Source organism: Boleophthalmus pectinirostris, unplaced genomic scaffold (assembly GCF_026225935.1).
Source record: "Boleophthalmus pectinirostris isolate CB_2022bp ecotype Guang Dong unplaced genomic scaffold, ASM2622593v1 HiC_scaffold_5, whole genome shotgun sequence".
NCBI lineage: Eukaryota > Metazoa > Chordata > Actinopteri > Gobiiformes > Gobiidae > Boleophthalmus > Boleophthalmus pectinirostris.
In genome coordinates this window covers 12741827-12769527 of record NW_026571404.1, presented here as the reverse complement: position 1 = coordinate 12769527, position 27701 = coordinate 12741827, and the positions used below count along the sequence as shown (strand labels likewise).

Sequence of the window (27701 nt, the reverse complement as noted above, 5' to 3'; positions counted from 1 at the left end):
TTTTTATTACTTTTTATTCAATAGCTTTCCTCCTCCTTAAATATACGCTGCCATGTACTCATTATAAAGGGATAGTCACTTATTCTATATTAATGAAAGACTATTAAACCAGTAATCACAATAAACCTGCTCGAGTCAGGACACTATAATTTAACCGCAGTATGACACAGACTGAGATCACCGCTTTGGTCGGATGTTCAGCTTTGGGACACATCATCCCTCTGCAGGAGACATGTTTGATTAGTCTGTAATAATGGCCCTTAACATGTCTTCACAGGTGGTCTACACCCTATATAGTTAAGTTTACTACCAATAATAACAACACTGTATTTAAATGTCTCTACTTGGATCCTTTGACTCATGTTTGTTCTGGGAAATTTTATGAATCTTTTTGTTCTTCTTTCAGATGACTCATGAGTGGCTTGGACATCTGTGCAGCGGCAGAGAATGAGGCTCACTCAGTCTGACACACCTTTCATTATCTGTATATAGTCTAATATTATTAACTGACATGGCCAATAAATAGTAGTTATGTTTACTGCTTTTTGCACATTCGAAATAAATGCATGAATTTCTAGTTATTCTCTAAACACTGACAATGTCGCTGGGTGAGCAGTCTCAAAAGTGGTTTCCAACCCATGTCCAAGCCACTGTCCTACAAGCCACTGGTTTATCTGCGAAGGGCAAAAATGGCACCAATGATGCCTACACCATTATACAGCTGGGCAAAGAGAAGTACTCGACATCTGTGGCAGAGAAGACGCTTAACCCGGTCTGGAGAGAGGAGGCATCGTTTGAGTTACCCGGACTTTTGGTGGAGGGGAACCCCGAGGTGTACGAACTCGTCCTCATTGTGATGCACCGCTCTCTGGTCGGGATGGACAAGTTCCTGGGGCAAAGGACCATCAATCTCAATGAAATCTTTGACAACAAGGAGCGAAAGAAAATTGAGTGAGTACTGCAGTGTTATAATAACGCAATATAATAACACCATTTTTGTCTGTACAGTGATGCTGACCAATTAAATGCTCTAAAGATTTATGCCACCTTAGACTCCCAAGAGATTTATTAAGGGTACTTACGGAGATACTTTCTTACTTACTTCTTACTAAAAAGTTCTTGTTTTTCCATTTTAAAATATAGGATTATATTTGACAGTTGCTGTTCATTTTTGTTTCATTTTTATCGAGCCTTGACATGCAAAACGGATACTGTGCACTGTGTCATGGACAGCGTATTTGTTTTGATAACATTTCCGTCAGTGACACTGATAAGATTTGAAAAGTTTTCTTTACTTCTAGTACTGCAATAGCACTAGCACTACACTGCATACAATGACAAAAGTGTTGCTTTTATTAACATGTAGTATGACGATGTGCAGATACTGGCTCACAGAAATCTTGTGCAACAATCAATGCTAATGTAGATAGATCTATAGATTTCAAATTGAAACTACATAGGCCTATATATTATTTTGCACAATTAACTTTTGATGATTTTTTTTCTTTTTAAAAACAACAAATTATTTAAATGAACATAAACAAGGCAGATTTTTAACCAGTGCTCTTTAACGCAGTAGGGATGACAATATATCAAATTTTAGTGTTGAGATTATTGTGAGAAGAAAAGTCATGATTTAATAAATATTCACAATTATTGACAAAAGTGAAGTCCTTGATTTTCTTTCATACTAATTCATCATCACTCGTCTTGAATGTGGCTTCAATGTGTCTTATGAAATTAAACTTCCTTAATGCAAAACTGAATTATATGACATTGACATAAAAAAAGCTCTATAAAGTTTTTGAAATGACTCTAACTTTGCTTTTAAAATGGTCACAATTATAATTTTATATCTCTTACGATTTATACTGATTAACCAAATCATCTGGACATCCCTACACCAAAGTCTGAACTCTGCTCCAAACCACATGCTTTTACTGACGTCCTATTGGCTGCAGACCTCTCATTTAACCACTGTAGTACTCTTCCCTCAACACCACTATGAAAACCAACTCGCCTGCAATAACGCTCGGATCAAATAAGTATTAGATTTATGCTTTGTTTACACAAGCACAGACTAAAGAGGAAGTGTCAAACTTAACCAGACAGACATTGTATTTCAATCCTCAGCGTGTGATGGCATGACAAATACATTTAATATCCTCTTTCTATTTTAGACCCTTGTATTTGAACCCTTTGGCGGTGTGACGATACAGCAGTATTTTAGTTTTAATTAGTTCACTGCTGGTTCCATTGTGCCAGATAATTTGAATACCATTTTACATTGTATTGTCTTGCCTTTTGAAGAAGACTTTATTGTGGCGTTTTGAAGGATAAAATTGATCCACCAGACACATTTGCTCAAAGTTATTTGTTTAGAGACTGAAAACTACAGCTTGTATGTCCAGTTAGTGCCAATGCAATATTTCTATCTTGTTGTTTTGGGTTTAGCTATAAAGTGGCTAGCATTGTTGAGAGATTATTTTTAGAGTGATTACTGACGTGTTGACTGCTGCCGTGTGTGCCTAATTAAAACTAGTGGAGCTTGCTGAACATGTCTTGTTAGTCATCACTATAGAAACAGTTGGTTTTACATCCCGTGAATGCATTTAGTGTGTACGCCTTTTACAATAGGCCCTGACCTGCTTCCACCTTTGTTTACCTTACGTTTCAACCATTGAAGTGAACATACTGAATACTAGATAAGAAGGGTTGTGCTATATTTTGTCTTTGTAGTTTGATTGCGATAAAATTCCACACGTTTCAGTAACAAAGAAAAGGTTAAGCTACAAATATTTAAAGGTATGAGGTAGCATTAATATGTATACTGCCTAGAAAGTAGCTATTACTTGGGTGAGGCTTACTCATTTGCATTTTTGTCATAGTCAAACTCAAATAGACAAGACTGTATGTCATGTTGTCACTCCTTTAGTTATTATACTAAACATGCCATGGAGATGAAAGTGAATGACTTTCTGTTGCCCATAGTAAAAGAATGCTGTAGTGAATGGTTGTCTGTCATGTAGGTGTCAGCTCCATCTACCTATTGTGTTACTGTCTCTGCCCCACCCAGAGACACAGGCAGAAAAACACAAAGAATATATATTTACTAGGGCTGCACAGTAGATCACAGTAGTACTGATATTGCAATATTAGCTGATGTTAATTTTCTTTGATAAATGAGAGAGTGGGGTTGGATGGTTGGGGAATAAGTTTCAGGATACTTTCAAATTATGAGTCGAATATACTTAGACTTAGACAAACTTTATTTATCCACAAGGGAAATTATTTGGACACAATAGCTCAAACATCCCAATTAGAGCTGGGTATCATTCAGAAGTTGCCCATACGATAAGCCATGATACGATACATATCTCGATACAGTGAGCTTTCGATTTGATACTATTCAATACGATATATTTAAAAACTATTTGATGCATTTCAGTAAAAAATAAAGGCTAAATCACGGCTGTGATGCTAAAAGTCTTTGTTAAACCACTTCTTCGGCAAAATTCATATGAAACACAAACATTTTAATCATCAAAACTTTGAAATTGTCAAATGTGTTGTATAAACGAGTTTCCTTCCTCTTAACAAGCAACAAAACTGTAGTGCTGTAACAAAATAATTTAGTAAAATATACCAAAACAAACCTCTTGGCGATATATCAATACAGCAGCCCACGATATCGATACTGTAACATCAAATTAAATGATACGATATTTCGATATTTTTGCACACAATCACAATAAATCACAATATAACATAATAACAAAGAGCGAAAATATCAATGGTAATAATAAATTCTAAATAAGTAGCAAAAAAGATTGTAAGAGATAGTTGTCAAATAAGACATAATTATATAAATGTAAATGTACAAGTCAAAATAAAATAGAAAGATAAGTAATAAAATGTAAAATCACAGCTTTATTTAAGAGGTCATAGGAAGATGGTGCAACAATGATATGGTGATCGACAGGACATAGGGTTATCTGTTACATAAGGGAGAGTTTTTGTACAGTTGTAGGGAGTATTATCTGTTACATAAAGGTGAGTTGTTGTGAATATGATACTAATTATATGCTGTTGCTCATATAGTAATCAATATTGCAACAAACTAAATATATTGCAATAACACCAAGGATCTCCATCTGATTAAAATCTGCTGGGTTAGTGTTCCTTTATATATATATATTTTTTTCTATCTTTTTTTTTTTTTTTTTTTTTTTTTCCTTTTTAAAATTAGGCACACACATAGATTGATATTTGATATTTATTTTCTTGTAAAATTCTTTGGGCCAGCTCCAACTTGTCGTCCCAAAAATGAGACTCAGAAGTCGGGGTGACCGGGCCTTTTCTGTGGTTGGCCCCAAACGTTGAAACACTCTCCCCCTCACATTAAGACCATCCCTTCAGTCAATTCTTTTAAGTCTTGTTAAAAAAAACACATTTACTCACTGGCTTTTCACACGGTGTGAGAATTGTGTCGTCCTCTGACTTTTATTGATTTTATTTGCTATTTTTATTTGCTAATTTGAGTATTTTTTTTGTGTTTTTTAAAGTGACTTGCTTTTGTTTATTTTGTGCTTTATTTTATTTAATGTGTTAATTTATATTGTGCCTACTCTGTGCAGAACTTTGGAGTCCTTGTTTTGGTAAAATGTGCCATATAAAAATGGTTGGAGTGGATTTTAACACAAACACCGTATGATGAAAAATTATCCAAATGCGCTTTCTAAATGTAATGTATAATTTAAAGTAATTACAAAATGGCAACGTAAAATGAGTTTAATATTATGAGATTTTTTGGGCTAGTAAATCATCTTATTACACGAGTTTTGGACCAAAATGGAACATCGGCTGAACCAGTCATTTGGAACCGATATCTGATCCACCAAAATATTCAACGTCAATATCTGTTTCCAGTATCACAGTAATATTTTTTGCAGTACACATATGAGAATCTTTTCCATCATGCAGCCCTAATCATTACACTGGAGCGTTTTATTGCACAAAAGGACACTAAAAACAATATTTAAAATCAACTCAATTCACTCGTTCCCATTCAGATGTTATCAGAAGGAGTGTCTATAATTCTTTTGACAGTTAACCTAAATCTCTAAAATGATCCGGTGATGAGGTCTTGGCTACACCCAGGTCTACACGGGGTCACAGACTGAGTCACCATTACATTACATGAGCCGGACTGACCACCACGGTGTTTCTGCTGTTGATTAGGCTGTCCGTGTTTCCACCATACCTCCCCGGTGCCTTCCTCCAGGACAGTGACAATACGTCCTAATCAGCGCAGATTGCTTGTATTTGCAGATGCACCTCGGGGCTGTGCAGTTTCTCAAGCGCCTCTCCCCCCTGTGAATCCTCTGGCTCTTAGCTCATTGGTTAAACCCACTCTGACAATGCAGCTAGACCCTTGATACTGTATCTAGAGTCCGTATTAGCAGGTCACCGTGGCCCGTTGCGGCGATATTGAACCTTTCGGAGGAGGAGGCCTGATATCCGAGCAGGCAGGCGGGCTAATTATCGCGCACCTGTGTTTGTTGATTGTGCGGAGTTTCCCAGCGGTCCCGGGAAGAGAGGGGGGAGGTCGGAGGGAGGTTTGTCTTGGCCTTGAGCTCAGATACAAGAGAGGAGCAGGTCGGGGTCCAGAGGAAGAGCAGAAGAGAGAGAAAGGAGGAGAGGAGAGGGAGGAGCAGAGCAGAGAGGAGAGCAGAGACAACGAGAGAAGAGACGGAGGAGGGAGGAGAGCAGAGGAGGGAGAGGAGAGAGAGAGGAACAGAGGAGGGAGGAAGAGGGAGAAGAGCAGAGGAAAGCAGAGGAGCAGAGGAGCAGAGGAGAAAGAGAAGCGGAGGAGAGGAACAGAGGAGAGAGAGGAACAGAGGAGGGAGAAGAGGAGTGGAGGGAGAAGAAGAGAGAGGAGGAGAGGAGCAAAGGAGAGGAGTAGAGAAGAGGAGAGGGGAGAGAGGAACAGAGGAAAGAGAAAAGAAGAGGGGAGGAGAAAGAGAAAAGAAGAGGGGAGGAGAAAGAGGAGAGAGGAGCAGCTGAGAGGAAGAGAGGAGCAGAGTAGAGGAGGAGAGTAACAGAAGAGAGAGGAGCAGAGGAGAAGACAAGCAGAAGAGAGGAGCAAAGGAGAGGAGCAGAGGGCCTGTCAGGAGCGGGACATTGAGGAGGGAGTGAACTGGATATAGCTCTAGACAGATGACAGGATTAAAAAAAGTCTTCTATTTGACCACTTTGATTCTATTAGATTACAGAAAAAAGAACAAATTAAAATGATGCTTTATATGTTATAATAAAACACAGCCTTGGTTCAAAGTGTAAGCTGTATGCTAGTAATAAAGTAATTTGATTTTCCTCTGACGTAACTGTTCTATGTAGGACAGGAGCATAATATTGGCGCATCAAAAGACTGACCCACCCTTTGTCTCTCCACTGGACGATATGTAACTGGACAACAGCAATGTCATAACTGCAAACCTCAATAAATATTACATGACGTAGGGCTGTGCAGTTCATTGAATTTAAAAGGTCCTATATTATGTAAAATGTACCATTGTGAGCTTTTAGCCACATTAGAATGTTGAGTTGTGTTTTCGTTTAATTCACACATATTTGAGTATCCCTCTATTATTAGTCTGTCTACATCTCCAAAACTCAAAATGCTCTTACACCTTGTGATGTCATGAAGCTGTAGTTTTACAAGTTAACAGCTACTGTACCTTTTACCTTTTGTTTAGTAGAGAGAGGCAATTGCATGGCTGAAATTACCCAATTATTCACCTAGTGCCTTCGCTCAATTTCATTTCTCTCCAGTGACTAGTTTAGGAATCGGAATACACTAGAACAGGCATGTCCAAACTATGACCCGTGGGCCTAATGCGGCCCTCAGACAATTTTTTTTGGCCCTGTGGCTTTCAGGTGAATTGGCCCACATGACCTTGCATCAATGAAAAATTTACTTTTTACATATTTCAATTATTCAATGTATTGAGCACCAGACTACAGCCCTCGATCAGCCCTCTGCATCATCTGTGTTTAGATATGATAAAAAAAAGTTTGGAAGTTGTAGACCGCACACCGGCCAATCAGCGAAGAGCTCTGAAACCATGACAGGGTCTCTTTTGTGGTACAGCACAACAGTCAACAAAGCAGTCAAGATGGATGTAGACAAAGCCATGCATTCTGTGTTGGCAACGAGATTCTCGAAATCGAGGATTTAAAGCCGGAACAAAGAGAATGTTTGGTGAATTTTATCAAAGGAAAAGACGTTATTGCCCTTTTTCTTATGGGATTTGAAAAAAGTTTAATATAACAGTCATCCCCGTTAGCAGTGCATTACATACGTCACGACCAAATAGCAGTGATTGGTTAAATAAAAAAAGTACCCATCTACCGTCAAGTGAAGGAATCCTAATGATACGAGGTCAGAGGTCTAATGAATCAGGCTAGTTTAATTGTCACTGACTTTGACTTTTGAAATGTGTGGCTTTTGATAAAATAAAATAAAATTCTGATTAACATTGGGTTAATAAAAGGTTATATCATCCAATCCTAATATGAAGTACAACATCAAAAAGTATATTTAAAAACAAAAGTACTCCTCAAACCTATTTCTGCACCTTAATTATAATTCCTAAAGCTGAGTTTGGTGCTTGTTTCTTTGGACCCCTCCTGGTCTGTTACCGGGGCCGCTCTCATTAGCATGTATGAACGGTTGGTGAGCCCCGCGCTGTGGCTTTGCAGTTTCCCAATTGCTTGTCATTGCGTTTCTGAACAAAGGCCAGATTTGTGCAAATGCCACTTTATTTTGCTCACAGTGAAGGCACAAATCCCATTACTCTCAGCTGAAAAAGCACAGGTTAAACAAATAAATGCCAAAAGCGCTCTGAAATAGTCTATATTATTGCGCAGGAGGCTATTTCCTATGTTCAGTTTTGCAAAGAATAATGTTTATCCTGTGAATAATAAATAGCATTCTCACTAGTAAAAAGTCAAATGATTTAAGCTGCTGCGTTTGTGGATTAGTCTGCTCAAATTAGACCTTTCAGTGTTGCCCACAAAGAAGTAGGCAGCGCACATTAGAGAGAATTTGGGTTATTTTCACCATTTGTCATATTGTTTGATGGTCTTTTAGCGGATTTGCCTGGGCTTTTCATGAATTATGTTAGTTTTAGATAAATGACCCTGTTACAAGCCGCCAAAGACATGGATGGTAGAAGGAAAAATGTCAGTGTATAATTGTATATCATTTATAAAATACTGAAAAAAGCTGATCCAAAATGAAAAACAAATAATGCATGTTATGAACTTCGTAATTTCCTTACTTCACATACACTGCCAGTCAAAAGTTTGGACTCACCTCTCATTCAGCCTTTTTTTCTGTGTTGTTTACTACTTTCTACATTTGACATACATATAGAAGACATCAAAAATATGAAGTATATGATGTATGGAATCATGTAGTAAATAAAAACAAAGTAAATAGCTTCTAAGTAAATAAATATGTAGCCACCTTTTTCTTTATATCTATCTTGCTTCATATATTTGATGTCTTCTGTATCTAAGGGCCTGTTTATACGAGAACGCTTGTGGGTAAAAATGTCAAAATATTTTATCAGAAGTGCCTTTTGTTTAGACAGTGATGGCGTTTTTGGGGCTTAAAAACGCAAAAATCTGACCCCATCCTCCAGAGTGGAAAAGTTGAATGCGCTCCACTGTAGTGTTTCCGTCTACACTGCCCAAGATACAAAACTCTGGTCAGATCTGCTCACGTCACGTACACGTTTACGTCATATACACGTTTACATCACATACATGTTTACGTCACATACACGTTTACGTCACATACATCACCACCTAATGTCACCACCGGGCCACCTGGCATGCATACCCACTCACACACTTTTGCGTCACGGTATGCATGCAGATTTCCTCCTGAAAACGCTCATCTAAATGCAGAATAAAAAGTGAAGATGTGCCACCACTTCGTCTTCTGTTCAGACGTCGTCATATAAACGTAGCCAAAAATGTAGAAAACATTTAGAAAAAAACACTGAATGAGGGTGAATCCAAACGTCTGACTTGTAGTGTACCACATTTCATAAACGTTTTAATATTGTCTGAATAATAGTTTACTCACAAAAATATACAGATTAATTTTTGTCAATATTGCATGCCACCACTACTAATTATTAAAACTCATTGCAATCTCATGTGTTTTCCTTGTAGTTGGTACCCACTGGAGTCCAAACCAGGCGCCAAGAAGAAGGAGCGTGGCCGGATCCAGGTAAGGTTGTCAAGATCTAATCAATAATCATGATTGTTGAGGCGAAAATATAATATAGAAATTAAAAAATAAGTAAACATAACAACTGTAGAAAGTTATTGCAATTCAGCCTACTCTCAAAAACCTTTTTATATAGCTGTTTCATTTAAAAAGTTAGATTTCTTAAAGCTGGTTGCAAATTAGATGACAACAATGAAAGAGAAAGTTAAAAAAATATAGACAAATTTGACTTGTTTATGCTGTCAATAATGTGAATAATCATTAAATTGTGATATTTCTTAACTATAATCTTAAATTTGATATCATGCCCTTCCTTCTGTACATCCAGGTCAGTATCCAGTTCATGAGGAACAACATGACGGCCAGCATGTTCGACCTGTCCATGAAGGAGAAGCCGCGCTCGCCCTTTTTTAAGCTCAAGAACAAGGTCAAAGGTCGCAAACATGACAGTGGCTTCTCCGACACTTCCTCTGCCATCCTGCCCCGCTCTGCCCTGGACTCGGAGCCCAGAGCGCCCGTGGGCCCTCCCTCCGCCCCGGCAGCAGGAGGAAGATCTGAGCCCAAAGTGAAGAGGCCTCTTTTGGCTGGAGGTCAAAAACTGTCCGCGGCTCACTCCATGTCGGATCTGATCGGGAACAACTTCAGGCCCAAACTGGACTCCATGAACTCCATAGAAGAGACTGGAGGTGGGGAGATCAGATTGTGTTTTGCTTTGCTCTTTTACATCACCAAGCCAAGTTCATTACAGTATTATAATGGTAATAATCCAAACAATTTATATAGAGCTTATTGTATCAGAATCAGAATTACTTTCATTCATCTCCAAAGGGAAATACAGACGTGCATCCAACCAGAAAAAGAATAGAGTTAAGAAATTTAAAATATTATTAGTGTAAATAAAATAAATACACTAATCTTCATCAACTACACCCCAGTTAAAATAAAATAAACATGCATTTAATCTGGACACTTGTGTAAGAAATAAAGCCTGTGGACTATGTAATAACTGCAAGACCATATATCAAATGTGGACATGGTTTGACATAAATCTGAATGAAGGTCATAATAATTCAAAGGCATTAGAAAGAGGAGTAGAGATGTGGTTCATATTTTCCTTGGAGCCCACAGTGCTGTGCTCAAAACAAGACCACCAGCCTTACCCCTGTCTATCAGAAGAAAAATGTTGGTTATGAAAAAAATCCCTTTTCCTATTCCCATTCTTTTTGCTTGCTATTACACATGTGAGATCGTAAAGTACAGCATTGCTCATTAAATATGTCAAAAACTGCTTCGTTGCAATCTGCTTCGTGCATCCCGTTGAATTTGTAGTCCCGCTTGTCTCCATAGGGATGTGAATATTTAACCTGCAGTGGTCCACTTTATGACATTAAACTCCGCTAGCTCCAAAGAGTTACAGATCAGATTTGTTGTTTAATTCCATACTGCCATTTAATGCCATACTGAGGAACATTCCAGGCAAAGCAATAAGAAATCCATGGATACGAGCAGTTGACAGACTCACTGCTAGAAAACTTACACAGAGCATCTTTAATAATTGGTAACATTTTACATTTAGAATTTGTACTTGTGTCTAATTTTACATGGCAGCTTCTTTACTCTTTATTAGATTCTATCAGATTTCTTATATCTTATGCTCGTAAACGTCCTTTGCCTCAGGAGATATTCTATAATCAGACTTTCCGGCGTCATGGAAATCCCGGAAAAGTCATGGAAATTGAAAATGTCATTTTCCAGGCCTGGAAAAGTCATGGAATTTTAGTATCTCTTTCACACAAATACATCATTCTGTTAAGTTATTATTAGGTTATTATGATTATTTCCGAATGTCTGCGCCTTTTGTTTAATAAAAGACGACAGTAAATGCACTAACAGTATTTTGAATGTTAAAAAAACTACAATACCAAACCATAATGTGAGTGGAAAAGGAAACATTTCATATTTAACCCTAAAAGTATGCTCAATTCTACACCGTAAAATCATGGAAAATTCACTTTTGGTCATGAAAAAGTGATGGAAAAATTTTGAAATTTTGTCAGTAAAAAAGAGTGGAAACCCTGTATAATGTAGTTCACCACAAGTGCTTTGAGGATCTTGAAAGGTGCTTTAAAAATCTTAATACATTATTATTACGTGCATCTGATATAACTCCTGTATCTTGTGTTTGTTCATAGGCAGCTCAGGTCCTCACCGGCGTACCCAGAGCGAGGTGCCAGACTTCCAGGACAGAGAGGGCCAAGTTGACCCTTTCACTCATATCACGGACGCTCTGCCACAGAAGTATGCCACGCTCCCACGCAAAGGCAACCCGTTTGAAGGCGAGGGGGGCGGGCCGCAGCTGTGGGACCGGCCCAGCAAGGAGAAGAAGGAGAAGGTCAGTCTGCTGGAGAGAGTGACCGGGAAGAAAGAGGGGAAGAAGACGAGCAGCAGCAGCTCCAACGGGGGAAAACTGGGGAGCACCGGAGACCTGCGCACCCCAAACCCCTTCACCAACAACGGGCAGCAGGCAGACACCAACCCCTTCAGCTCCAACTTCAAACCAAGGTGCTGTGTTTAGTTAAGACACAGATAATCACTCTCACTCACACTGTATATTTGTTAATATTTTGAGTTAAAGTCATAATGTCAACCCTTTTGTCAAGCTCAATAATAAATCTTACATTTTACAAATCAAATAGAATAACATTTAATAAATATTCAGGATAATTATAGAAACAGAACACATTTACAACTATTTCAATTTGAGTCTAATATTATTTTTTTATATTGACATAGCAAAAACATTGGATTAGACACCTGTACAAGGGGGCTAGAAACCAATTTAAATAAATAAATAAATAAGCAATTGCACCAGATTATAAGGTGCAATATCAACAATGTTGAATTCTCTCATCTATTTTCATTCTTAAGGTGCACTGGATTGTAAGGCACATTAAGTGAAACAAACAAACGACACTTGAGACAGATCCCTTAGCCCAGGCATCCACGATCCATTGGCAGATCGTGGTGTAATTCGCCGGGCGTTTCCTCCCTGTCTTGGTGAATTTGTATTATGAACGTGAATGTGGGTGGACCATTTGAGTTTGTTTTTTTATTTCCAAGGAGGACTCAAATATACACTGAGTAATAATGTGTTTAATGCAGCTTTGCGCACATTTGTTTACGTTTTATAGAAATTAAACTTAAAACCACATGGCTCATTTGCATAAACTGTAAGATCTAAAAAAAAAAAAAAAAAACAGCTCTCTTCTTGTGCGCTGATGTGGTCAGAGGCTCCTGACTACAGAAGCCGTAATGCTCTGACAGTCCATCAAGTGATGCGGTTTCGTAGTTTACCAAAGTCGTACTAAAACATTTTGACCGATTTTTGAGCACCGTGTACCACATAAAATTGGGTCGAGGTCAGTAAGCACAACCACAATTAATATATAAGGCACACCGGATTATAAGGCGCACTGTTGATTTTTTTAAAAATTACAGGATTTGAAGTGCGCCTTATAGTCTGAAAAATATGGTAGTTTAACTTACTGCACATACTGCATTACATACTCTAAAATATTCTAAACATTTCCTTTTTTATATTTCAATTCTTATATTATGCAACCCCACACAGAGCTCCCATATTTACCACAGCTTTTCCAGCTCAAATGTCCAAGAGTAGTTGTTGCCTCCCTGTGGGGCGACCCTAGCCCAGGGGCACACTCCTGACAGCGCTGGTGAAGTCTCAAATACCTCGCTGATTGATATCTGCACCCGGGGCCCTGGCACGTCGACTGTTACTGTTAGAGCAGTTGTGATGAGCTGGTGCCCTGTATTTCCTGTGTATTTCCTGTGTATTTTCGGGAAGACTTGGTGTGGCTAAGTTGTGCTTTATCAGCGTGGAGGTGTCATTAGAGGGTCTTTAGAGGGTCCGGCTCGATAAGGAGGCCCTCTGAGCTGCAGTAATGAGATCCACAGAGCGATAGACCACACAATTAAGCACTTATCTGTGAGCGCTTCAGTCCATCATCTGCTGCTGCCTCTGCATACAGCCACACTCTTGACACTTACAACATGGGAACGGCATGAATCTGGAGTTAGAATAGGTTTATGTGCTAAAGGTGCACTATGTAACATTTCTGGTGGAGGGTGTGCCGCTTCCTTGTCTCCATGGAGATGTTATTGCTCTGCCAGGAATGTTTCACAGTATGGCGTTAAATTAGGGCTGGGTATCATTAAGAAGTTGCCGATACGAGACATACCTTGATACAGTGCGCTTTTGATTCAATATATTTTTAATTGATCCGATACGGTTCAGTAAGAAATAAAGGCTAAATCATGGCTGTGATAGTAAAAGTCTTTGTTAAATCAATTTTTGCGCAAAGTGAATATGAAACACAAACATTTTAAATCATCAAAACAGTGACAATGTCAAATGTGTCACATAAATTAGTGTCCTTCCTCTAAACAAGCAACAAAACTGTAGCACTGTAATAAAATAATTTAGTAAACTATACCAAAAAACACTCTTGGCGATATGTCAATACAGCAGCCCATGATATTGATACTGTATCATCTCATTAGGTACGATATATCGATATTTTGACTTTTTTCCATATCCCTACATTTCAGTACATTCAGTACATGTGTTTTGTAGCTAAAAAATACTTTAAAAACACACTCACATCTTACTATGAGCTGCGTCACCTCCTCACAGATCTGACTTGTAACTTGGTATGTTGCATCACTTGCTTGTCTCCATGGATATAAATACTTCTAATGCCTTAATGTGGATTATTCCAGACAAAACGCTTATATCTCTGTAAGGACAAGCAGGTGTGGATACTCCCTCAAAAGAGTTATGTAGTGCACCTTTAGATAAAATCAAAATGAAATGATAAGTCTTGTTAAAAAAATTAAATGGCAGACAGCAGCTTAACATGCTTATAGTTCCCAAGGCTTAATAACTTCTAGGGATGTAACGATACCCAAATCTCATGGTACGATATTTTCACAATATACATCTCACGGTACGGTATTTATAGCGATATTTTGTAGAGGCTGTGAAAATGCCTTGACAAGACTTAATGAACTTAACTTAAAGAACTAAGACTTAAAAGTGCTTAGAACTGTTATTTCTTCATGTAGTTTGCACCAAAATAGAGCAAAGGATCATGTAGTTCCCTCGATGTAGTTCCCTCTGTTTTTTTAGCTATCTTTGCACCATAACAATGAATTTACGCAATGAAACTTGTGATTCGATATATTGTGATGGTCCACGATATTATTGAGAGACTTTTGACGATACGATATCACGATATTTTGGTTATTGTTACATCCCTAATAACTTCCTTTGCTGATATTGTTAATTGCTTTGAACACATATTTTATGGCAATTCCTTATGCAGAATTTGTTTATTAAATGAGTTGCTTTATTAACCAATTATTGTCAAACTTTTAACCGCCATCTTTAATCTCTATCGATAATGTTCTCAGGTTGTACTAAACGCTCTTTTTTTATACAGCACTACATTATTCATGAGAGCAGTAAACGCTTTCATAAATACAGACATCAGCTCTGAGTGTATTAACTTTATTTTCAAGTTCTAAAGTTTACTCCACTAATTTTACACTGTTGTGATATTACAGTGACAGGAAATCCACCGGAAGTGAAGACGGTACATTTGGACAAAAGAAAGACAATCAAGACAAGATGAGAAAAGTAAGTTTAACTCGGTTTGACCCTCCTCATTAAAACATATTGTTACAGCTTCCCTTATTTACTTGACAACTGATTGAGAAAAACCCACACTGACCTCCTGTAGTCACTCTTATGTCATTACATCAAGAATGTTTTTAATTGCGGAGTTTATTTGACATGAGCATCTGGCAACACTGATCTTTTTTAGGCCTTTGAAAACTCCGGCTGCACTAATTAGCCGCGCTTTGGTGCTGCCTGATTCGATTGTGCTGTGAAACAGTGTTAAGTCTGGGTGAAAAAAACGCTTAAAAATGACAACTTTTGATAATTATATACGACTTAGGTAATTGTTCTTAATAGTCCAAAGTGTTGTTTCAAATTAGAAGCAAGATTTTGGCAGCTTTAACGCAGCAAATCCGGCGGTTACCAGTTCGCGCTTAGTCGTAGTGATGGTTAAATGAGAAGTGGAGCGGCGATAATGGTTTTCCGCACCTTTTCTTTGTGGCTGACGCAAACCGAACGCGCTATACAACGCCCCGCACCAACAGCAGCAGCGACTTCTGGAGGCTTCAAGGCCCCAATTAACCACATACAGGGAGGACGGGGGGAGAGAGGGAGAGAAAGAGAGGGAGAGAAACAGAAGGAGAGAAATTAAGAGTGGGAAGGAGATAGGGAAGGAGAGAGAGAAGGAGAGAGATTGACAGAGAGGGAAGGAGATGGGAAGAGAAAGACAGGGGGAAATAGAGAAACAGAGGGAGGGAGAGATACAAGGAAGGAGGGAGCGAGAAAGGGGGGAGAAGAGAGAGAAAGAGAGGGAGGGAGAGCCAGAAGGAGAGAGACCTAGAGGGAGGGAAGGAGAGGATGGGAGAGACAGAAGGAAGGCGAGTAAGAGAGTGGGAAGGAGATAGGGAGGGAAAGAGAGGAAGGGAGAGACAGAAGGAGGGAGAGAGAGAGAGAGAGAGAGACAGAAGGAGAGAGAGAGACAGAAAGAGGGAGACTTAGAGAGTGGGAAGGAGAGAAAGAGAGGGAGTTAGAGACAGACGGAGAGAAACCGAGAGAGTGGGAAGGAGATAGGGAGGGAAGGAGAGGAAGGGAGAGACAGAAGGAGGGTGAGTAAGGGAGAGGGAAGGAGATAGGGAGGGAAAGAGAGAAAGGGAGAGACAGAAGGCGGAAGCAACAAGGAGGGAGAGATGAGAGAGAGAGACGGAAGGAGGGAGAGACGGAAGGAGAGAGAGAGATAGAAGGAGAGAGTGAGAGAAGGCGAAAGAGAGACAGAAGGAGAGAGACCGAGAGTGGGGAGGAGATAGGAAGTGAAAGAAAGGGAAGGATATAGGGAGGGAGAGAGAGACAGAAGAAAAGAGACCAAAAGAGTGGGAAGGATATACAGAGGGAAAGAGAGGGAAGGAGCTAAAGATAGGGAGGGAGTGAGAGAGGAGGAAGGAGAGAGAAAGAAAGAGGGAGAGACAGAAGGAGGGAGAGACAGAGTGAGAGAAGGAGATCGGGAGGGAAAGAGAGGGGGAAGGAGAGAGAAAGAGAGAGAGGGAGAGATGGAAGGAGAGAGACTGAGAGAGACGGAAGGATATAGGGAGGAAAAGAGAGAGGGAGGGAGAGATAGAAGGAGGGAGTGAGAAAGAAGGAGGAAAAGAGGGGGATGGACAGAGAAAGAGAGGGAGGGATAGACAAAAGGAAGGAGAGACAGAAGGAGAGAAAGAGGGAAGAGGGGAAGGAGGGTGGAGAAAGGAAGAGAGGGAGACACGGAGAGAGAACTGAAATAACAGCATAATAATAAAAAAATAAAAAAAAGCTTTAAACACATTTAAACACAAAAACTGAAAATTTGTAAATTAACATGAGCATCAATATGTAGCACTATGAAGATATTTTCTGCACATAATAACCAATTACACAAAATAGTTACATAAAAAATATTTTCAACATTTTTCTTGATTATAAATCATCATTACAGCTGCTTCACCCAGTATTTTTCACTTATATTTATAAATTCAGTTTTCTTCCAAAATGTATTGTAAAGACAGAACTTTGTGACAGAAATCAGACCGCTGCACTTTGCCTTCATCTAATTATAAAACATTTCCTTTTGCAAACTTGTAAGAAAGAGCCATTTGCGTCACCATATGACGTGTTGCGATGCGAGCTGAGTGGCTGTGCCAGGGTGAGAGCGAGACACGAGTTACACAGATTTAAATACATACTTTCTCCTTTCACAATTTGAAAATCAGGTACTTTGGCTTTAAAGCGAGTTTAGGTATCTGCTTCCCCTAAAACATAGTTGCACACTTGCCAATTTCTTCCTGTAGCTAACTTTGCAGCCATCTCACTTCTACATTACAGCCCATTGGTCAGACTAGGGTCAGTCCGGGGCCAATAACCCTGATAAGTCCCTAATTAAAGACTTGAGGCCGGCTCTTTAAATGAATGGGTGACATCACAGCCTCCACAGCGGCTGGTGTGTGCGGTCTGCAGTCCTACACTATATCACGTTCCCTCTGGCTCTGCTCGTTTTGTTCAGAATCAGTGACTGGGCTCTGTTCTTCAGACCCTCCTCACATGGGGCATTTAATCTCACTGGAAAATATTTCATTTCACCTCACACACACACTGACACACACACACACTGACACACACGCATACACACGCCTGTACATGTGTCTAGTGGAGTGATTTCATAGACTGCATTCATTTTTGAAGCCTAAACCTGCCCTACATCAGACTTATATGAACTAAATTTAACTAAACTGAACATACTGAGACAAAAGGGACTTAAGTGGTGTTATACCTAGTTTTATCACTAGAGACACTTCATTCATTTCGTCTTGTGAATTAAATATGTTAATTTTGGTAGAAATGCGCTGATCCAGCTTTTTCAGTTCCGATACTGATACTGATACTATGACTTTGTGCAGCTTTGTATAAATAAAAGTTCAAACATTAAATGTCCTGGGCCTATATCAGTCAATACTAGGGCTGTGCAAAGATATTGAAATATCGATATAGTTTAATGTGATGATACAGTATCAGTATCGTTGGCTGCTGTATACATCTGCCAAGAGTGTTTTTTGATATATTTTACTAAATTATCTTGTTACAGCGCTACAGTTTTGTTGCTTGTTCAGAGGAAGGAAACTCGTTTATGTGACACATTTGACATTTTCACTGTTTTGATGATTAAAATGTTTGTGTTTCATATTCACTTTGCTCAAGAAGTGGTTTAACAAAGACTTTTGGTATCACAGCCATGATTTAGCCTTTATTTTTATTGAACCGTATCAAATTGATTTGAAATATATTGTATCAAATCGAAAGTGCACTGTATCGAGATATGTATCGTATCGGCAACTTCTTAATGATACTCAGCCAATACATAGTCTCATTACAGCCAGTTGAAGGCCCAACCAGGATATCGACTGGATCAATATCATGAAACCGATACCTGATCTAGTATCAAGTTTTCAGTATTCACATTTTACTAACAGTATCGGTATCGGTGCATCCTTCGGTTATGGTCACTCGGTGAGCCCCAAGGCAGCTGTGGCTTGTTGCTACTAATGAATACTTGTGACTTTGAGAAGCTTGCCCAGAGAGTTTAAGACCATGTAAATCCAAACCATTATTAGCACTTGTCATTGAGATAAATTTAATTTAATTTTCATAAAGGTTTAAGTAACTTTTCCGGTGGAGAGTTCATTACCCACTTGGGCTGGGTATTGTTAAGAAGTTGCCGATACAATACATACCTTGATACAGTGCACTTTCAGGTCGATACGATATATTTCAAATCATTTCGATATGGCTCAGTAAAAAAAAAAAAATGTCTGTAATACTAAAAGTCTTTGCGAAACCACTTCTTGTGCAAAGTGAATATGAAACATGCACATTTTAGTCATCAAAACAGTAAAAAATGTCAAATGTCAAATCAATTGCATAAATGAGTTTCCTTCCTCTAAACAAGCAACAAAACTGTAGCGCTGTAACAAAACAATTTAGTAAAATATACCAAAAAATACTCTTGGTGATATACCAATACAGCAGCCCAGAATATCGATATTGTATCATCACATTAAACAATACGGTACATTGATATTTTGATATTTTTGCACACCCCTATTACCCACTACAAGCTGATGACTCGTACTGTAGTAGTAATTTTCCAGCTATAACATTTCCTTGGTGAATCCCTGTAACACAAAAGTTATGCAGTGTACGTTTAACGATACTTACAGTACTATGCTATTATGCTTTTGCTATGACCTTAACCGATCTGACAGTCGTACCCGCTGTAGTTTCACATAAGGAGAAATGATCCCTGAAAGTACAAATCTAAAGTCCCCACATGAGTACAAACACGCACACGTACACAGTAGCCTTGTGGTTGTCGGGGGCGATTAGATTAAACCAGGTAAAGCATTGTCTTTGGCCAGCACTGAGTCCGGGTGCTGTGGGAGTGGACGATGATAAGAGTGGTATTTTGAAGAGGGGGAGGAAGCTGATAAAGTGGCCCTCATTAAAAACCATTACAGCTCCTCTCACAGCCGAGCAATACAATCTGCACAAACTGTACCACGCTGCTCAAAACAGGAGGCAGAGGGCATGCGGAGGATCGGGTTACATGTGAGCATTTTTCATCGTGACCTGTAATGGGGAGAGAGATGGTCACTATGATAACAAAATACTTTCTTTTTTCCTCATAATGATCAATAGAGGTGTGCAAAAATATTGAAATATCATTGTATTGTATTGTTTAATTTGATGATACAGTATTGATATCGTGGGCTGCTGTATCTATATATCTCCAACAGTATTTTTTGGTATGTTTTACTAAATTATTTTGTGAAAGAGCCACAGTTGTGTTGCTTGTTTGTAGAAAGGAAACTTGTTTATGCGACACATTTGACATTTTCACTGTTTTGATAATGAAAATGGGCCTTTTTCATATTAACTTCACACAAAACTTTGTGATTTAATAAAGGCGTTTAGTGTCACAGCCTTGAGTTAGTCTGGCAGTATCTTTTTGGTATGTTTTTTTATTGAACCGTACCAAAAAGATTTGAAATATATAAAATCTTATTGAATTGAAATTACACTGTATTGAAAACTAAATCGTATCGTGGCCCATGTATCGAGGTATATATTGTATCGGCAACTTCTTAATGATGCCCAGCCCTCTTGATCAATCCCAATTTTTGTTTAGTTGAGTATTCATTTCTCAAGAATTATGTACAAATGAATTAATCTTAAAAAAAAAGGTCATCTGCAGGTCATACGCATGGTGTGGTGGTGAATTACTTGGCGGTGCATAGACCTCGGTGCAGATCCATAAATCAGAAACGACCATGACAAAGCGATGGCGGCATTGTGCATTGAGTCGACACAGAACTCTACTTTGCCCTTAACTATTCAAATAAAAAACATGGAACTTGACGATCAATTGGCGGAAGGTGGGCGGATGCGGTTTTGAAAACTGGTCAGGTAGCCGCGAGGTCTTAAAAGACTTAAAAAGGTCTTAGATTTTATGTTCCTAAATTAAGGCCTTAAAAAGTCTTAAATTATGTTGTCCAAGTCTTATGTTTTTTTTCACAAAGGTCTTAATTTTTATTAGCCTATTTTTTTGTATATTCAACTGGGCTGCAGTGCAATGTTAAATGTAGGGAGGAAAAAAACAACGTGAAATCACATAAGGTGCGCAAAAAATACTTTGGTTTCTGGTGCTGGCGGCAATGAGTAAACAGTCAGTAGAGTGGAGGAAGACATTGGATGGATCTTGGGGAAGTGTAGGTGTAATCCACAGTGGCTCTTAGATTCTAGATATAGTACCATAGTTGGTTTGGGTGCGATGTTGGTCTTAATTTTCATTTAAGTGATCTTAAAAAGGTCTTAAAAAAGTCTTAAATTTGGGGTAATCAAACCTGGGGATACCCTGGTTTGTGATGCGGTTGCAGATGAAAAAATAGCCCGTTTGTGTGCATCTACTGAACATGTGAACGCAGACTAAAAATACCCATGACATTACAAATATATTACAAGACTTAGCTCATTATTAACATCAGCAGTAGAATGAATGAAATGTCACGATTTCTAATACATTATGTTTCATTTTGATTCCATTTCATTTTGTCTTATTAAAAACACTTAAAATGGCTTTCAGTATTCATTTACTGAACATATTCATTGCAATTTAACACAAAAAATATAAGGGATGTAACAATAACGGAAATATCGTGATATTGTATCGTCAAAGTTCTCACAATAATATCATGGACCATCACAATGTATGGAATTACAAGCCTTTTTGCTTAAATTAAAAGTTATGGTGTAGTAATAGCTAAAAAAAAGACAGAGGGAACTACATAGACCATGATCCTTTGCTCCATTTCAGTGCAGACAGTTCTAAGCACTTTTAAGTCTTAGTTCTTTCGATTAAGTCTTGTCAAGGCATTTTAAGAAGAAAAAGTCGCATATTAACAGTTTTGTTAGCCTCCACAAAATATTGCAATAAATATTGTACTGTGAGATGTATATCGTGAAAATATCGTACAGAGAGATTTGGATATTGTTACTTCCCTAATCATGAGCCTCCCCACCATATGAGCTTTCCCACGATATCGCACTAAATATCGTACTGTGACAATATCGTATCGTGAGACTTGGATATCATTACACCCCTAAAAAATATGAAAATTCTTCCTCTAAAACTGGAACTCCAAAAAATATACCCCTGACAATTAAAAAATCTAATAAAATGACATTCTTAAGAGTTAAAATGGAAGAAACAGCCTGATTTTTTAAAAAGTAGTTAACACGTAAGCATACTTTTTGTTATATACAGTATATTTTTACTTCTTTTGATTCTGACGTGTAAAAACAATAATCGCCAAGCTAAATAACCTGAGTTCTTGTAGGCCTCCTCGGCTCAGCCTCCCTGTTTAGACAATACTGCTCTGTACCATATGCTGTTGGTTTTATTGACATGTTGATGCTAATTCCCCTGAGAACTGCCTTGTCTTAACTGCTCCCAATTAGCCTTTATTAGTGACTGAGAGACGGGCTTAAACATATGACGGGTTGTGACACATCTAATTACTACAGTTTATTTCTGTGTGTGAACATGGAGCTTGGCATATCACGTACTTGTCAGATAGGAGTTGACTTGCCATACACCCATTTATGTCTTTTAAATAAACAGCAAAACACAGCTGTGAGGTTAGAAGAAAAGTCAGTTCTTATTTATCTGGTTTGATTTAATTGTCTAAATACATAATCAAACAGCATAATAAGTGAAAAATGTACACAGATCACTCCTTTTCTTACCCAATTTGTCCCTGTGTTGTGAGTCAAATATGTTGTAACTACCTGAAAACAATAAAACAGTTGCTTTTAACATAGTTTGCAGTGATCCAAAGTTATGCTTCATCACCTAATGCTTCACTACACACAATCTGTTTTTTAATGATATAGCTGTACTGAGGCAAAACACATTTTACAAGAACAAAAAAATAGGCCTACTCCTCTTTTATTTTATTTTCCCAAGAATATGTTTAATACAGTCAAATATTTTTATGTTTTTGTCCATCTTTGGGTCAATCATTAGAATTAGAACCACTGCAGTTATGGTGTAATCTTATTTTAGTCCACATTTTACCCCCATTTAAACCTGATTTGGGCCTGGTTTAGAAGTTGTGGTATTCAGAAGGCCAGACACTTTTTTCTGAAGTAGTACTTGGTATGAAAAGTTTAAGAGTCAATGTCCTAATTATATATATATATATATATATATATATATATATATATATATATATATATATATATATATATATATATATATATATATATATATATATATATATATATATATATATATATATAATATATATATATATATATATATCCTCTATGAATACAGCAACATGAACTGTATATGTAAATAGTGTGTGGATGTGGTAATTTAGATTCACTGGAAATTATTGGGCTGTGCACGAGTGAGTTTGCGCAATTTGTGTGTTTACATTCCACCACTACATGTGCAACTACACAGAAGGCTCAGCTCTGTAATGTTCACAAGGAAACTCATCCGTGTTTGGGGTGACAGTGTTTCCTGCAGCGCTTTATAGTTAGGGCGGTCACCTTGACAACAATTGCCCCCCACCATGACTTCGTACCTCCAAACCATATGAATTCTCACAAAACTACGGTTGTCTCGCCGCAGTTCTCACTTTCACCTTTCACTGGCATGGAATTTATTGTTTACAAGGAATTAATTTTTTATAATATTTCATACATTTGTTGCGTATTTGAGAATATTTATTTAACTTATTAGTATTACCAAGCAGCACTTTGCATTTATTTTATTTTCCCATTAATGTTAAGACAAATTGTTGGTTTAATAAAAACACAAATAAACAACAAGCAAATGGTTTTGCATTTTGTTCCCATACTGTACTGAAAATGAACTGAACCGTGACCTCAAGACCGAGGTACGTAACCGTGATTTATGTGTACCTTTACACCCCTAATACATTGTATTTTACTGACATGTACACCATTTATGAACCTAACCAGAGACTGAATTCTCTAGACAGGTTCTGATAAACTGATTCACCAATTTGCTGTAACCTTGCACTAACATATTATTTCTTTGTGTAGGTCAGTGTTGTTATGTGCATTGTCCCTGATAATAAACAAATAAACTAAACCAAACCAAACTAAACTAAATTTGCTTGTGTCTCCAGGCTGGGACCCCTGTGGAGAACGCAGCTGCCTACAAGAACCTGTCATTTGAGGAGGTGGTCCAGGAGCTGATCAAACAGAAGGAGATAGTGAAGAAGAAGGACGCCCATATAAGGGAGCTGGAGGATTACATCGACGACCTGCTGGTCCGCGTCATGGAGGAGACACCCAGCATTCTGCGCACGCCATACGAGGTCAAGAAAAAAGCAGGCAAATTTGGCAAAAAATGAAACTAAAGACGGGAGATATGACTTGATAAAAGAATCTTACACAGTGGGTTGAATGGGAGCAAATGGGACTTCTGGACGCCAAATGTAGTTGAGTTTTTATGAGTGAATGTAGGTTTTATAGACTTTTGAATGCTTTTAATGAATGAAAAGTTGTGGCTTATACGGCACAAATGTCATTCCTTAAATTCCAGTTTTGTTGCTTCAAATATTTTCGGTTGTTTTAAGGTACTAAACTTTACAAATTAAGTTTTACAAAATTCTCCTGTAAGCGCAACAATTACGGTACAAGCACTAGTTGTGCAGGGGTGTAAAAGGTGTAAAAAAAAAATCAAAGTTTTTTTTTCCTTTACAATTTTTGGAGACATTTTGAAAACTTTTTATTATTTATTTCAAGTTAAAAGTGCTGTACCTGATTTTTCCAGACTTTTTCCAACATAACAAGTTAATTTTTAAGAGTTTGCAACATTCCAGATTTATTTCTCACTTCCACATTTTAATTATTTACATTTATAAGCTCTTTTCTCAACTTTAACAAACCAGAGCAGAGTTTTGCTTTCACTTTGAAACTAACAAGAACAATATTTCTAATTAAATGCAAGCAAAAGACTTATTTTGATCTGAAGAGCTGCTTTTTTTCTCAAATACATGGAAAAAAATCAGGTACAGGGCCTTTAAGTTTGACATTATGCACCTGTAAACTCTATCAACATCTTTATTACATTTCCATTTGCAGCTAACGTACAAGATAAGCAAACTTTTTAACACTATTGCTACACAAATTTCTATGGTACTGAAGAAAACTTTGAAGATTTTCAAGCCAAAATGCCTATGTTTAAAGAACTTGCTTTAGTGAAGCTGTATTTCGTTTACCAATGTAGATTTTGAAGTTAATATTTGATTTGGTTTACGCTGACGTCTTAAATGAGGCCGTGGTCCTCCCTGCTGCAGATGCGCTGAACTCTCCCCCTTTGCCCCAAATGAATCACTTTAGGTATGTCTATTACAGGAAACAGGGCTATAGAAGGATATCACCACAGCATCTGGTGTGTCTCAACTTTCATAAAGAAGAGGACATTTCTACCACTGGAATCATGTTATTTATGGCCCACTCTCACGTTAAGTGCAATAAGCGCGTTCCTTTATAAACTGGTGGTAATAGTATTGTTTACATTTTAATTATGTGGTAGATTTACTCTCAAACCCGGGAGTGTGTGTTGCTGCGTGCAGATTGAACGACCTTCCTTGTCTATAGATGTTTATATGTACAATGCTGCACTTGGAGACTTTTGCAGAACAATCTTTTGTGAAGGCATCTCAGTTTAATCATGTGTTTATACGCTGGTGGAACACTGGACCCTACTGCTCGCTACTTTCTACTTTTAAAGCCACAAACAGCTTAGGGTTATTCCATTAATATAATTTAGTATGCTATTTTTTTCACTTTTTTATTTATCATATTTAATGAATGCCCAGTTGCTTTTTACTTATCTTAAAAAAAAAAGCGTATTTGTGAATGTTAAATCTGCCAAACTGAAGGTAAAATTGGCAAACAGAAACCATTTAAGATTATAATTTTATTTAATAATTTAGAAATGTAGTATTTGCATGAACATTTAAAAATTCATGTTGTAATTCATGTTGCCTAATGATTGTACAGCTCTCTGCCACATGTAAAACTTACCGTATTTTCCGCACCATAAGCGCGCTCATAAGCTTCCAAACTCATCAAAAAAGACTGCGCGTCCCACAATCCAAAGCGCACTATACACGAATCCACTCGGGTGTCCCAGCACGACTTCAGTAAACTACAAAGCCGCACCACCCGCAATGCACGCAAACACGCACGGAGCAAACAGCGACTGCACAACGAAAAACACCCGGAACCACACTCATCACTCCATGCCGACAAGGAATGGAATGGAGGAACGAACCAAAAAAGTGAGCGCAATGTGCCACTTCTAGACACAACTGAACAACTGAGTCACTGCGAAGACGCCAACAATCCAGAGGTCCCAGACAGCACCCTCCCTACACGCCACAACTGAACAAAGCCCAGAGTCACCGTGAACGCCACAAACAAAGTCCCACTGACCCATCCAACTGTTGGGTTTCGTTTAAAGTCCGGTGTGGTTTATTTGTGAAAAAAAGTTTGAAAATAGACCATTCAATGACAGTGCGCCTTATAATCCAGAGCACCCTATAGTGCGGAAAATATGGTAAAATGTACTTAAGTATTCACTGTATGGATGTGTGATATTATTGAATTTCTTTTCTCAAAAATGTAAATTTGAGCTCAATCATGAGAGAAAATGAGTCGCATTCAGAATTTCAATGCTGTCACACACTCCTAATTCACTTGTGTAGAAAGGCAGTTTTGCATAGCGTCATAGGTTTACACTGATCCTGTATTTAGCAGCTTCATGCTCAGTGTTAAAATGTGCTTTGTACAAACAGTGATCTTGCACTCGATGTTTTCACTGTTTAATATTATTCACTGCGTTTCTGCCTGTTACCGGGGTTCGTTTGTCGTTATTCAAATGGACTTAAATGTGTTTCCCATTGTTTAGAGGGGCCTTTACTACGGAAGCCGAGAGATGTCACAACAAACGCAAACGCCGCAACAAATACAAATGCGACAACACAACAAAAAGCCACAACACACCAAAAAAAGCCACAACGGAAATGACCATGGGACTCTATTTTAATACAAACGCTGCAACAAAAGCAAATGCCGCAACACATTAAAAAGCCGCAAAACATTAAAAAGCCGCAACACATTAAAAAGCCACAACAGAAGTGACCGCGGGACTCTATTTTCCGACGGACCAATCAAGCGGCAAGTGAAGAAGAAGAACTACAACGTGAAAAGCAAAGGAACGGAGAAGTTGGAAACGTAAGTAAAAGTAATGTATTGTTTTATTATTATTATTCTTCACTTGCTGCTTGATCGGTCCGTCGAAAAATAGAGTCCCACAGTCACTTCCGTTGTGGCTTTTTGATGTGTTGTGGCTTTTTAATATGTTGCGGCATTTGCATTTGGGTTGTGGCGTTTGGTATTTGTGGCGGCGTTTGCATTAAAATAGAGTCCCGTGGTCATTTTCGTTGTGGCTTTTTTTGGTGTGTTGTGGCTTTTTTTTTTGTTGTGGCTTTTTGTTGTGTTGTCACATTTGTATTTGTTGTGGAGGTTGCGTTTGTTGTGACCCCTCTCGGCTTCCGTACTTTACACTGTACTGCACCAAATCACTACTTATTTACTGTATACTATGTCTTAATAATTTAAATGTATGAATGTTTCTCTTTTTAGAACATTTTTAAAGCTGGAAATCGCTCAAATGAAGGTTCAACTTGGGACATTTGGGCCAAAAAATTCTGAATGTATTTTTTGGCTGTTTGAATTTTTGTTCCCCTAAACCTTATTTGCCTTTCAAGTTGGTTCTTCCAAAGAAATTATATTGATCCTTTGTAACAACTTTATTACAAGTCCTCAATATTTTCCACGTTGTCTGCCTACATTTTAAGCAAAAACATTTTTATTGTGACTCTTTTGCAGGTTTATGAAAATGATCTGTTTTTCATTTCACTCACACTGCCTTCAAAAGTGTAAACTAACTTCTCACATTGCTTTCTAATTAAGGAATGCTGGACAAAAGTTGTACAGTTTTGAAGAAAAAAAAACTTTTCTTGTGGAGGATCCTCTTTAATTTATTTTATCCATCTTGTATTT

General features: G+C 38.0%; 1 protein-coding gene across 1 annotated transcript in view; it reads left to right on the top strand.

The window, feature by feature from the left end:
• The window catches only part of LOC110162243 (rab11 family-interacting protein 2), a 28664-nt gene extending 1194 nt beyond the window's left edge, over positions 1-27470 (top strand). Inside the window, exons 2-7 of the mRNA XM_020927115.2 lie at positions 407-951; positions 9250-9307; positions 9636-9993; positions 11500-11869; positions 14954-15026; positions 23750-27470. Coding sequence (XP_020782774.2) covers positions 599-951; positions 9250-9307; positions 9636-9993; positions 11500-11869; positions 14954-15026; positions 23750-23977 — 1440 coding nt within the window. The 5' untranslated portion in view covers positions 407-598 and the 3' untranslated portion in view covers positions 23978-27470. The remainder of the gene's footprint in view (positions 1-406; positions 952-9249; positions 9308-9635; positions 9994-11499; positions 11870-14953; positions 15027-23749) is intronic.
• Positions 27471-27701: the final 231 nt, after the last annotated feature.